This window comes from Poecilia reticulata, chromosome 5, assembly GCF_904066995.2.
Source record: "Poecilia reticulata chromosome 5, P_reticulata-male-v2, whole genome shotgun sequence".
In the NCBI taxonomy this organism is placed as follows: domain Eukaryota; kingdom Metazoa; phylum Chordata; class Actinopteri; order Cyprinodontiformes; family Poeciliidae; genus Poecilia; species Poecilia reticulata.
This window is the reverse complement of record NC_088834.1, coordinates 3,673,451-3,685,493: the sequence shown is the minus strand read 5'-3', so window position 1 is coordinate 3,685,493 and position 12,043 is coordinate 3,673,451. Positions and strand designations below refer to the sequence as shown.

The following is a 12,043-nucleotide window of genomic DNA, read 5'->3' as shown; positions in this document are numbered from 1 at the left end:
AGTCAGGCTTGCACTCAGATGTCTGGATTCAGAGCACAGACCACTACACCATAGAACCCTTGCTGACCTTTACCACCTCGATGGAAGGAGCACAGTGCGTATGGCCGGTTAGCTCAGCTGGTCAGAGCGTGGTGCTAATAACGCCAAGGTCATGGGTTCAAACCCCATACGGGCCATATGAAACATAAACTGTTTAGCACAATCAAGACTGCAGAGTAACAAAAGGATTTAAGTTCATCAATTTCATATATTGATTCAAAAAAATATTAGAATATGAGTGGTTTCTCAATTGTGTTAAGATCATGTAGGTTTTCTTAGATCCATGAAATCTCCATAACTTGAACAAAATGTCAGACTTATATTTGTGCCAAATTTCACATTATGGTCCATACATCAAAAAAAGGATCGACTATGTCAAGAACAGAGAGAAATGGTTCTACTGAGACTTGAACTCAGATCACTGGATTCAGAGTCCAGAGTGCTAACCATTACACCATAGAACCGAGAAGTGGGAACTTAAATAAAGTGGCCTCGATTTCAAAGATGACTGCATTGAAGTCCATTGGCGCTTGAACCATCAGGAAAACACTTGTGGTCCCCTGTTAGAAGTACAACATCTGTTTCTGTCTGGTTTCGAACCAGAGACCTTTTGCGTGTTAGGCAAACGTGATAACCACTACACTACAGAAACTGAACTTCTTCTGTCTGTTCAGTTTGAAGTTCCAAATTTGAAGATGTCAGATGCAACACATCGAGTGTCGAGTCAGGCTTGCACTCAGATGTCTGGATTCAGAGTACAGACCACTACACCATAGAACCCTTGCTGACCTTTTACCACCTCGATGGAAGGAGCACAGTGCGTATGGCCGGTTAGCTCAGCTGGTCAGAGCGTGGTGCTAATAACGCCAAGGTCATGGGTTCAAATCCCATACGGGCCATATAAAACATAAACTGTTTAGCACAATCAAGACTGCAGAGTAACAAAAGGATTTAAGTTCATCAAATTCATATATTGATTCAAAAAAATATTAGAATATGAGTGGTTTCTCACATTTTTATTGTGTTAAGATCATGTAGGTTTTCTTAGATCCATGAAATCTCCATAACTCGAACAAAATGTCAGACTTATATTTGTGCCAAATTTCACATTATGGTCCATACATCAAAAAAAGGATCGACTATGTCAAGAACAGAGAGAAATGGTTCTACTGAGACTTGAACTCAGATCACTGGATTCAGAGTCCAGAGTGCTAACCATTACACCATAGAACCGAGAAGGGGATCTTATATAAAGTGGCCTCGATTTCAAAGATGACTGCATTGAAGTCCATTGGCGCTTGAACCATCAGGAAAACACTTGTGGTCCCCTGTGAGAAGTACAACGTACAAGATCTGTTTCTGTCTGGTTTCGAACCAGAGACCTTTTGCGTGTGAAGCAAACGTGATAACCACTACACTACAGAAACTGAACTTCTTCTGTCTGTTTCAGTTTGAAGCTCCAAATTTGAAGATGTCAGATGCAACACATCGAGTGTCTAGTCAGGCTTGCACTCAGATGTCTGGATTCAGAGCACAGACCACTACACCATAGAACCCTTGCTGACCTTTTACCACCTCGATGGATGGAGCACAGTGCGTATGGCCGGTTAGCTCAGCTGGTCAGAGCGTGGTGCTAATAACGCCAAGGTCATGGGTTCAAACCCCATACGGGCCATATGAAACATAAACTGTTTAGCACAATCAAGACTGCAGAGTAACAAAAGGATTTAAGTTCATCAATTTCATATATTGATTCAAAAAAATATTAGAATATGAGTGGTTTCTCACATTTTTATTGTGTTAAGATCATGTAGGTTTTCTTAGATCCATGAAATCTCCATAACTTGAACAAAATGTCAGACTTATATTTGTGCCAAATTTCACATTATGGTCCATACATCAAAAAAAGGATAGACTATGTCAAGAACAGAGAGAAATGGTTCTACTTAGACTTGAACTCAGATCACTGGATTCAGAGTCCAGAGTGCTAAACATTACACCATAGAACCGAGAAAAGGGAACTTAAATAAAGTGGCCTCGATTTCAAAGATGACTGCATTGGCGCTTGAACCATCAGGAAAACACTTGTGGTCCCCTGTGAGAAGTACAACGTACAAGATCTGTTTCTGTCTGGTTTCGAACCAGAGACCTTTTGCGTGTGAAGCAAACGTGATAACCACTACACTACAGAAACTGAACTTCTTCTGTCTGTTTCAGTTTGAAGCTCCAAATTTGAAGATGTCAGATGCAACACATCGAGTGTCTAGTCAGGCTTGCACTCAGATGTCTGGATTCAGAGCACAGACCACTACACCATAGAACCCTTGCTGACATTTTACCACCTCGATGGAAGGAGCACAGTGCATATGGCCGGTTAGCTCAGCTGGTCAGAGCGTGGTGCTAATAACGCCAAGGTCATGTGTTCAAACCCCATACTGGCCATATGAAACATAAACTGTTTAGCACAATCAAGACTGCAGAGTAACAAAAGGATTAAAGTTCAACTATTTCATATATTGATTCAAAAACATATTAGAGTACGAGTGGTTTCTCACATTTTTATTGTGTTAAGATCATGTACGTTTTCTTAGATCCATGAAATCTCCATAACTTGGTGAACAAACAGTCAGACTTATATTTGTGCCAAATTTCACATTATGGTCCAGACATCAAAAAAAGGATCGACTATGTCAAGAACAGAGAAAAATGGTTCTACTGAGACTTGAACTCAGATCACTGGATTCAGAGTCCAGAGTGCTAACCATTACACCATAGAACCGAGAAGTGGGAACTTAAATAAAGTGGCCTCGATTTCAAAGATGACTGCATTGAAGTCCATTGGCGTTTGAACCGTGAGGAAAACACTTGTGGTCCCCTGTGAGAAGCACAACATACAAGATCCCTTGCTGACCTTTTACCACCTCGATGGAAGGAGCACAGTGCGTATGGCCGGTTAGCTCAGCTGGTCAGAGCGTGGTGCTAATAACGCCAAGGTCATGGGTTCAAACCCCATACTGGCCATATGAAATATAAAGTGTTTAGCACAATCAAGACTGCAGACTAACAAAATGATTTAAGTTCAACAATTTCATAACATTTTTATTGTGTTAAGATCATGTACGTTCTTTTTAGGTCCATAAAATCTCAGTAACTTGGTGAACAAACTGTCAGACTTATATTTGTGCCAAATTTCACATTGTGGTCCATACATCAAAAAAAGGATCAAAATGTCAAGAACAGAGAGACCTTTTCCATGTGAAGCAAACATGATAACCACTACACTACAGAAACCGAACTTCTTCTGTTTGTTTGAGTTTCAGGTTCCAAATTTGAAGATGTCAGATGCAACACATGGAAAACGGAAAAAAAAAAATCACTTAACCCTTGTGTGTTCAAAAACTGAGGCAATCATAGAGGACTATGTCGAATGATACAAATTTTACGTGCGTGAGTTCGGTTGGACCCCATTTCCACATACACAAAATATTTCTACCATTTTTGAACCTTTTTTAAAAACATCAACACTTCACAATAAAATGTTTTTAAATTAAATCATTGAAAAAACATTAGAATATGAGGACTTTTCTCAATCTTTTTAAGATCACTTAAGTTGTTCTTATACCCTTGAAAACGCAACATTATATATGGCTTATTAACTCAGCTGGTTGGAGTGTGTTGCTATTAATCCAGAGGTCAAGGGTTCAATCCCATTAGTGGCCAATTCACAACGAAGATGTTAAGAACATGAACGCTTTAAAAAAGGCTAAAAATCAAATACTGTGCATGTTTATGTTAAAAAACATTAGAATATAAGCACTTTTCTCAAATTTATTTTTTATTTTATGTCAGTTGTTCTTTAATCCATGGAAGCTCAACATTGTATGGCGTAGATCCCATCTCATTATTGGGGGAACATAAACAAGAATATTTCTTCAGACCAATTTTTTTTGGGGTTGTCAAAGTTACAGTGAAAAGTAATCTAAAATGTGTTTTAAAAAGTTTTTAAAACACATTCAAGCTGCAGGACCAAAAATGACTCGTAATGCACATCAAAAGTGTTTTTCTAAGTAAGCAACCTATTGAGAAATAAAACTAAAATTCAAATGTTGCTTAGATATGAGTTTTGTTCAGTCTAATCTCTGCTACACCTTTAAAAAATGTAAGGTTCTAAATAAAAAAGCTTTAATGAGTAACTATCAAAATTCCCCATTAACACTCATTTATTGAAATGGCTCCCAGTTCAAGTTATGGGCTGTTTAAATTATAACTTAAGTTGCTTCATTTTTAAGCGTTTTTTAATTTTGTCATGTCCTGGATGACTGAGAACAAATAAGTTGAAAGAAATTAATATCTTGGGAGTATCATAACATTTAACACCAGGGTTTATGTAGAAAAATATTCAGATTTTATTTTGTGGTTTTAAACGCTCCATATTGAAGACAATGAGAAATAAAAGCATAACTGGTCCAGAGCCGGTCCACTCCCTCCCGTTTCAAACTCTTCTAATTAACTAAACGTTAAAGAGTTAAATATGAATGAGATGTTTGCTACCTTTGACAAAAAAGCTTAAGTCTATGAAAGCAGTGTAGCAGTTTAGCTAGCAACCGTTTAGGCAGCTTATCATGTCTAGGTCTAGGGGTGGCCAGGTGGCAACATGAAGGATCCATCCTCCTCTGATCTCAACAACCGACACACACGGAGTTGAACAGTTGATGATTATTATTCATTTTAAAAAGATTTATTTTTGATAAAGATGTTACAAATGGAGAATTTGGCTTCAGAGTGAGCTATAGCCGAAAATAACAAACCAAAGGAAACTACCTAATAGTAATAGAAACTTACCTAATCGAAAGTAAATAAACCAAAGGACAAAAACTTACCTTCCTAACTAAGAAAAACATGAGAAAACTGAGGAAACATAAATGGCAGCTCACTCCAGAACTCTAGCACAGGTGAACAAAGGAAAGGGGTGTGGCCAGTGGAGATGAGTAGAGGATGGAACACAGGAAGTCCGCTTCAGCAGCCTTTATATTCGTCACCTCCGGGAAGCAGCCAATGGACCTTACCAAGCTCTGCTCAGAAACGCCCCTCGAAAGACCCACGTGACTTCATGTCTCACATTAACAGCTTAGCTCCAATGTCTAAACATGGCATTTAAAGAGTATTTCTGTGTCGATTAGTGTAGCATTTCTGCCGGATTTGCACAAAATATCAGCCATGACAATGGACAAGGGAACCAACAAGTTCATGTCATCTTTTTTGGATGACATCAAGGTTTTTGAGCCACGAGATGCCTCCAACATTGTGCTAAACACAGCTAAATGCTACCGGTGGGTCGATGAGAAAAACAGCAGATTCTCACACCCTCAGCATAAATATAGCTGTGGACAAAATCACTGATGGCTATTGTTCTTGCAAGGCTGGGTAAGTCGGGCATTCGTGGTTTAGAGAGTTCGAGTGTGCCTAGGACTGATACACGGTACTCGGTGCTAGCGTGGCTAACATGATTACAGTTTAGTAAAAAGCCTTTTCAGGTTAAATAAAATCTTTAATGTATGTCAGATACGGTACACATTGCATATTGATCTGTTCAGCTGTGAGGCTGTAACAGACAGGCTTTAGGATGTAGAAGTTGTATCGGTACTGCCATTATGCTGTACTTGGCTAAAAGGTTTTCATAATGGATGTGTTTATTATTGACTTTATTTTTTTCATTCACTAAACACAAAGAAAGCAAAGCAATAATACTTACGCCAGCAGACACTTTGTTCTTATTGATCCTAGGGTTGAGCTGCAAATGCGATCGTGCACAAGCTTTGATCCAAGCAAGGCTTTCCGTTTCAGATTTTGGAAATCTGTGAATTTTAGTTCCACAAACGCAATCAGGATACCTGACATCGCCTGTACAGATACCCCACTGATGGAGAACCAATTTTTTTCGAGTCCTGATACAAAAACTTTCTGTCGGTCTGGTAGTCCACAATGTATATTAGCATGAGTTTGAGGGCATTAGCCAATGAAAGGCGGACCCTGTGGTAAGGTCCATTAGACGTTTCCGTCGTCTTCTGGAAAGCCAATCAGGGACGGGTACCTGTACACTCATGTTTATATAATTAACCTTAGGATGCCAGTCGTAACACAAACTGCAGTCTGATCTTTATTGTTAATGTGTTTCTTCTTATAGAGCAGTGAAAGTAAATAAAACGTGTTACTTGTCTTTTGCTTAAAGTATTTCCTTACTGGAGGATTGTTAGTGCTGCAGAGCCACAGCTAACAGCTAACTCCTCACTTAGCGGCTCTGAGAGCCTGTTGTCTTCAGAAGGCAGCTGTTGCTCCTCCTACTTTGGACTGAACCATTGTTCTAATAGGACACAGGACACAGATATGGGAAGTGTGGAAGCCCCTACTGCATCAAATTGACAGGAATAACAGAAAGTTGGCCATTCTAAGGTAAAAACCCAGCGCATACAGCGTTCATGTTTTATTGTTTTTGTTAGTTTTTTTGTTTTTCCATTCAGACGGCTTCCCGCGCTCACCCTGCAATGGCACGGCGCCCACCCTAGGGGGCGCATCCCACAGTTTAGGAACCTCTGGTCTAGGTAGTTTGGCCGGAGCAGGGCATTCTGGGTAACTGCAACCAAACAAACATGCTGGAGTCTAGAGACAGCAGGAGAAATGGCTCTTAGCCAAAGACAAAAGAGAAATCCTCCAACCAACCACAAAATGACACCACTTCCTTCTCGTTTATATTTTGTGAAGAAAGTTGCACTCAGTGTTTTCTAAAGATGATTTCATGTCGTTTCCTTCAGTGGTTCTTGGTGCAGCGCCCCCACAGGTGAGGAGGGGAACAGGTTTTTTTTCAAAGGGTTTGGTTGGTTTGATTCAGAGCAGTGAGAAAGAGAACCGCAGAAGCTAAAAATATAGCAAATGTTGCAACCTTAGTCTCCAATCAAACCGAGTCTACCAGACTCAGGTGGAGGAAAAGAGATCTTCCATCCTATCGCATGTTCTCATGTTTTATTTAAGTAATCGGGCATGATTGTTGCACATGAAGACAATTTTTGTTATGCTCTATCTGAACTGAACCTGTACTTAGAGCATCCTCTTCATGAAAATGCTTTACAACAACAGAATATCTTCAGTCGAGGGTTTCTTCACAACCGTTGTAGCACAGACTGCTACAGGAGATCCTTCCTGCCCACAGCCATCAGAATATAAAACAAATCTTTGAAGAACCGTGGTTACAATGAGTTTCAGGAACATTTAATTTCCCTTTGGGATCAATAACGTATCTCTGAATTGATTTAAAAGTCAGTCAGAAGATCTTCCAATGAGCCGCTTCATTTAATTTTCACTCTTCCTCTCTGGGTACTTCTGTTCCTCTGTGAATTAAGAGCGAAAGCATAAAACTTGTCATCTATAAATGTAAAACACTTAAAAAAATGTTAAAACCACAGCGAAAATATTGCAGGAGTGACACAGGTTACAAACATGTAAAAAAATACAACAAATTGCTTTTCATAAACTCAAGGACAAAAATAAAACTCTTCTATTTATATTATATCACATTATCAGGTCATATCAGGTGATTAAAACCACTTTTTAACCAGATGTCCAACAAGTTGTTGCTGCAATGTTTAAACATAAATTACATTTCTGTGATGGAGATTAGCTTAATAGAGTTTGTTGTTCAAAACGTCAAAAAGATTGACTAGAAACATTTACATAAAAGTAGCACTTCATTAAGACATTTTAAACCATTAAACCAAGAATATTAAGAGTTTAGCTGATATTACTCCACAAAAACATTCTACTTTTATAAACCGATGCATCTGAGGCTGCATTAGTCCGTTTAATCCTAGAAAGTCCAGTTCGTTTGGGGATGCTAATCAAACTCTGAAAAAACAACAAACCTCAGGTCTCAGTTGGGTTGAAGTGAACACTGGTTCAGTCCAAATGCATATCAGGACACCAAGCAAACCAGAGACAGCTACAAAAGCAGGAATTGGACTACAGCGCAGTGCATCCTGGGTAAATGCAACCAAAACAAAAATGTTGGAGTTTAGAGCTAGCTGGGAAAATGACTTGAGGTCTTTAGCCAAAGACATAAGATCGCTAAATCTGAGAACTGCAGCAGCTGAAAATGTAACAAACGTTGCAACTTCGGTCCTGTTGCATGTTGCCGTCAGACTGTTTCCAAAGCTGCATGAACCAGCAGATCAAGTCTCTGGATGTCAGCTTTGGTCTGCGGTTCAGAAATCCTCTAGTTTAATCGGACAAATCTTTCCTGAGGCGAGTGTTGGGGACGTGGTGGGTGTTGGGCCCACAAAAGCCTGGAATCAGCGGTGGCCATAATCAGTAGTTAGTGGTCTGACCACGAATGCACTACAGGCTGCCACCGATACGTTCCCTCTGACTGCAGCTCCTCCACTCCTCTGCAACCTTCAAGTCTTCTGGTTTTATCTCCAAATCAACGGCGGCACGTGCCAGCGCTCCTTCCTTGATTGGCTGGCAGCCGGGGCTACAGGGATGCTGCTTGAGCGTCGCTGCGCTCCAGCTGGTGCAGCTGAGGTTTGCAGGCCGCGCTGCAGCGAAGTGACGACACGGCAGGCGGCTCCTCGTCACCTGAAAGACGAGCAGAGCGTTATTTACAGACAGGTCTGATAAATCCATGCAGAGACTTTAAAATCAGTGCAACAGTATTCAGGCCCCTGCAGTTATAGATAAAAGTGAGGAGAAAGAAAGATCATGGCTTGCTTTTTTTTTATTTAAGCATTTAATTAAGTTTTATTTATTTGGCAAATGTATTCAAGAGGGTATAAAAACAACAACTAATTATTAGGGATTCAGGTAATTGGTATTGGTCTGATAAATAAACAACCTACACTTATTTTTATCCGTTTCATTTTCCCCCCATAAGTGTAAAACGATAGCAAAATATAAGTAATATCAGTTAATATCGGTAATCGGCCACAGCAGCGATGCTAACATCGGATATCGATATCGGCTCAAATATTCATATCATCTCTAATATTTATCTTCCTCAATTTTTTTATCAACATGCTGTTACAACCTGTAATTTCAATCAATTATATATTTTTATATTATTGAGTACCAACAATACAAATTGAAGACAAAGGGAAAAACCTCACATGAAAAACCAAACGAGATTTTTGTTTTGCATATTTTATTACTCATATTTTTTAAAAGTAAACATTTATATTCAGACCTTTTTATCAGCTCTACTGCAACTAATTAATGCAGTTGAATGCTGAAGGCATCAGAGGTGCTTACTATCGATAATTTGATGATTAGTTGATTAATTGGATAAAGAATTCTCATATTCTGAAGATTTTTCATTTAATCCCTTTTTATACAATATTATAAATGCATTAAAATGTAAATAAACAAATAAGTTTCTTTTTAAATAAGAAAATAGACATTGTATTGTCTAAAATGCATCATCATTCCTTTAGTGATCATTTGCAGCGAAAGATGCATCTGCAGTTTAAAATAATGCTTTTAACATCAGCACGTGTTAAATGTTCATTAGAATTGACAGTTTATTGATTTTTGTGAAAGTTTTCTTGCATTATTATCATGCAATTAGTGCCATTATGTTACCTGGAAATGATTTCAAAGCAATCTTATCGTTTATTGTAACAACTTATGGGTAAATTTATTGTCCAGCAACATTTGTTATTGTGACAGGCGTAGAGACAAAGTGGCCTAATCAGTTATTATTGATATCATCATATGAGACGATATGTAGCTGAAACTGAATGGTGACAAGTGAGGCAAATTTCTTGCTCTTTATTTGAGCTCTTTAATCGTGTTTTTTGTTCTTAATCTGCAGAAAATCAGATCTAAATGAGGAATTAATGTAACTCTGCGGCGCTGCAGCTTTACCGAGGCCAGACGAAGACGATTCGCTGCCTGCCAAAGAGGAAGAGTCCGCCTGGTCATGTGACAGCCCCTCCATCAGGGGGATGGAGAGCTCCGACGACGGGACGGACGAGTCGTAGATTCCAGAATCCCGAGGAGGCGGGACGTCCGGGCCGGAGGAGCCGGGCTCCTCGGTGTGGCCCGGAGTCGGTCGCTCTTCGTCCTGCAGGACACACGGAGCTGAGGAAGAGGAGGAAGACTCTTCGGGTAAAACTCCAGATCTGCCGGTGGACAATCTGCAGAGAAAAAGCAAATGTCTCTTAATTAAAGGGTTGAAGTTTTCAAAGTAAGTTTTAACATTTTTCTATCGCCACTTTGAAGATAAAAACAAACAAAACAAACTAAAGGAGACAGTTTCAATCCATCATGATATAATCACGGCAAAATCTGAAGTATTTTTAATCTAGTTTCTTACTGCAAATATCTTAGTACACGAGAATAACTTTCAAGTAACTTATCAGCAAGAAACAGAAGCTTGGTTTAAGTAAATAATTCCTTGATATTGATAAAAGTACTAGTTTCATCCTCTTTTAGGTGCAAAGCCAATGTTAGCATGAGGGCTAAGCGGAGCGATTAGCATGTTGGCACCAGCAGTAGGATGTGGGTCATCAGCAGCATGTTGACTAACCAAACATTACTCCATTAGTGTATGAAGTAAAATCAGAATGAGGGTTATGCCGAGCATGGTGAGAAACACTAAAGGACTTCATGTAGAAATCAAGCACTTTCCAAACCTTGAAAACATGAAATCCAAGCACTTTCAAGGATTTCAAATGGCAGTGCACATCTTGCGGACTCGGAATGCACCGATAAGAACATTTGAGGCGATATCGATATCCGATATTCATAATGCTGCTATGAGCCATGACTGATATTTACCACTGTTATATGTAATTATATACATTTCACAGCCGCTTTGGTCCTAGTTGAGACCATAGCAAAAAACATGGGAGGAAAAAACTACCAGAAATAGACGACAACTAGGTTTGTTTCAATGCACAATAAATAATATTGTTCATTTGCATGATTTATTGTTTTTCTCTCGTCTTTCTACCAAAAACTTGATGATAAAAGTCTTCAGTCTGTTGCTATGGTCTCATCTAGGACCAATTCTGCTTACAGAGACGTCATAATTAATTTTATTTGTTGTTTCGTTTATTTATTTTGGATATTTGAAATGTCTTCCAGTTCCAGTGCTAAATGCTCATTAGATTTTAAAGATTATTGATCCTTGAGAATCTGTTCTTGATTTTTTTTTTTTTATGCCATTACTTGAAATTACTTGAAAATGATCTCAAAACAACAATATTATCGTTCATCGCAATAACTTCTGGAATAATTTATCGTCCAAAAAAAATCGTTATCGTGACAGACCTAGCAACAAGATAAAAACAAATATTGGTTGTTGATATCGTCCAGTTTTATTTATCGGACCGATATCGACCTCAGTGCTGATATATTCAGTGTAATAATGAGGAGTGTGAGGAGTTGAAAGGAAATGACAGGCGGACATTTCCAAAGCAGCGGACCTGGAAGTGGATCCGGGGATGGATGCGGAGCAGTGCGGCGGCTCTGCACTGGAGCCAGCGGCCAGCAGGAGCACGTTCCTCCTCGCTTCCCCCTCCAGCCCCTCCATGGACGGCGTCCTCACCAGAACCTCGTTCAGCACCACGCCGGAGTCAAACCGTCTCTCCGGCTGAGGCACGGAGGAGGAGCAGGCCGGCCGCGGAGAAGGCGGAGCTTGTTTGGAAGAGGAGGAGTCCGACGGAGCCGAGGACGCTCCTGGGGGAGACGGCTGCTTCTCGAACCAGTCCGGGTTCTGGCTGATGTGCTGGTGCATGTTGCAGATCGAGACGTAGAGCGAGCGTCCGGATTTGCTGCGGAAGTAGTTCCTCCTGGAGATGTTGACGGGCTGCTGCTCCGGGTCGGCCAGCGCGGACTGGCTGGAGTGGAGCCGGCCGTAGAGCTGCGGCAGCTGATCCATGAGCTTCAGCCTGAACCGGGGGGGAAATAAACCTGAGAAACTGCTTCTGTTTATAAAGGACACTTACTATGTTTC

At 40.0% G+C, this 12,043-nt stretch overlaps 1 protein-coding gene and 12 non-coding genes across 13 annotated transcripts in view; 5 read left to right on the top strand and 8 right to left on the bottom strand.

The window, feature by feature from the left end:
- Positions 1-102: 102 nt before the first annotated feature.
- Positions 103-176, top strand: trnai-aau (transfer RNA isoleucine (anticodon AAU)). Its single transcript has one exon. It is a non-coding gene; the product is annotated as a tRNA-Ile (tRNA).
- A 255-nt stretch (positions 177-431) lies between these two features.
- trnaq-cug (transfer RNA glutamine (anticodon CUG)) lies at positions 432-503 on the bottom strand. The gene has a single exon. It is a non-coding gene; the product is annotated as a tRNA-Gln (tRNA).
- A 115-nt stretch (positions 504-618) lies between these two features.
- trnav-aac (transfer RNA valine (anticodon AAC)) lies at positions 619-691 on the bottom strand. The gene has a single exon. It is a non-coding gene; the product is annotated as a tRNA-Val (tRNA).
- Positions 692-864: 173 nt separating this feature from the next.
- Positions 865-938, top strand: trnai-aau (transfer RNA isoleucine (anticodon AAU)). Its single transcript has one exon. It is a non-coding gene; the product is annotated as a tRNA-Ile (tRNA).
- Positions 939-1,200: 262 nt separating this feature from the next.
- trnaq-cug (transfer RNA glutamine (anticodon CUG)) lies at positions 1,201-1,272 on the bottom strand. Its single transcript has one exon. It is a non-coding gene; the product is annotated as a tRNA-Gln (tRNA).
- Positions 1,273-1,393: 121 nt separating this feature from the next.
- On the bottom strand, positions 1,394-1,466 carry trnav-cac (transfer RNA valine (anticodon CAC)). Its single transcript has one exon. It is a non-coding gene; the product is annotated as a tRNA-Val (tRNA).
- Positions 1,467-1,640: 174 nt separating this feature from the next.
- Positions 1,641-1,714, top strand: trnai-aau (transfer RNA isoleucine (anticodon AAU)). Its single transcript has one exon. It is a non-coding gene; the product is annotated as a tRNA-Ile (tRNA).
- A 262-nt stretch (positions 1,715-1,976) lies between these two features.
- On the bottom strand, positions 1,977-2,048 carry trnaq-cug (transfer RNA glutamine (anticodon CUG)). Its single transcript has one exon. It is a non-coding gene; the product is annotated as a tRNA-Gln (tRNA).
- A 112-nt stretch (positions 2,049-2,160) lies between these two features.
- Positions 2,161-2,233, bottom strand: trnav-cac (transfer RNA valine (anticodon CAC)). Its single transcript has one exon. It is a non-coding gene; the product is annotated as a tRNA-Val (tRNA).
- Positions 2,234-2,407: 174 nt separating this feature from the next.
- On the top strand, positions 2,408-2,481 carry trnai-aau (transfer RNA isoleucine (anticodon AAU)). The gene has a single exon. It is a non-coding gene; the product is annotated as a tRNA-Ile (tRNA).
- Positions 2,482-2,746: 265 nt separating this feature from the next.
- On the bottom strand, positions 2,747-2,818 carry trnaq-cug (transfer RNA glutamine (anticodon CUG)). The gene has a single exon. It is a non-coding gene; the product is annotated as a tRNA-Gln (tRNA).
- A 168-nt stretch (positions 2,819-2,986) lies between these two features.
- trnai-aau (transfer RNA isoleucine (anticodon AAU)) lies at positions 2,987-3,060 on the top strand. The gene has a single exon. It is a non-coding gene; the product is annotated as a tRNA-Ile (tRNA).
- A 3,979-nt stretch (positions 3,061-7,039) lies between these two features.
- Positions 7,040-12,043, bottom strand: part of il17rd (interleukin 17 receptor D) — a 37,221-nt gene continuing 32,217 nt past the window's right edge. The window contains exons 14-16 of the mRNA XM_008408391.3: positions 11,514-11,978; positions 9,949-10,220; positions 7,040-8,664 (exon numbers count right to left, since the gene is read on the bottom strand). Coding sequence (XP_008406613.1) covers positions 8,561-8,664; positions 9,949-10,220; positions 11,514-11,978 — 841 coding nt within the window. The 3' untranslated portion in view covers positions 7,040-8,560. The remainder of the gene's footprint in view (positions 8,665-9,948; positions 10,221-11,513; positions 11,979-12,043) is intronic.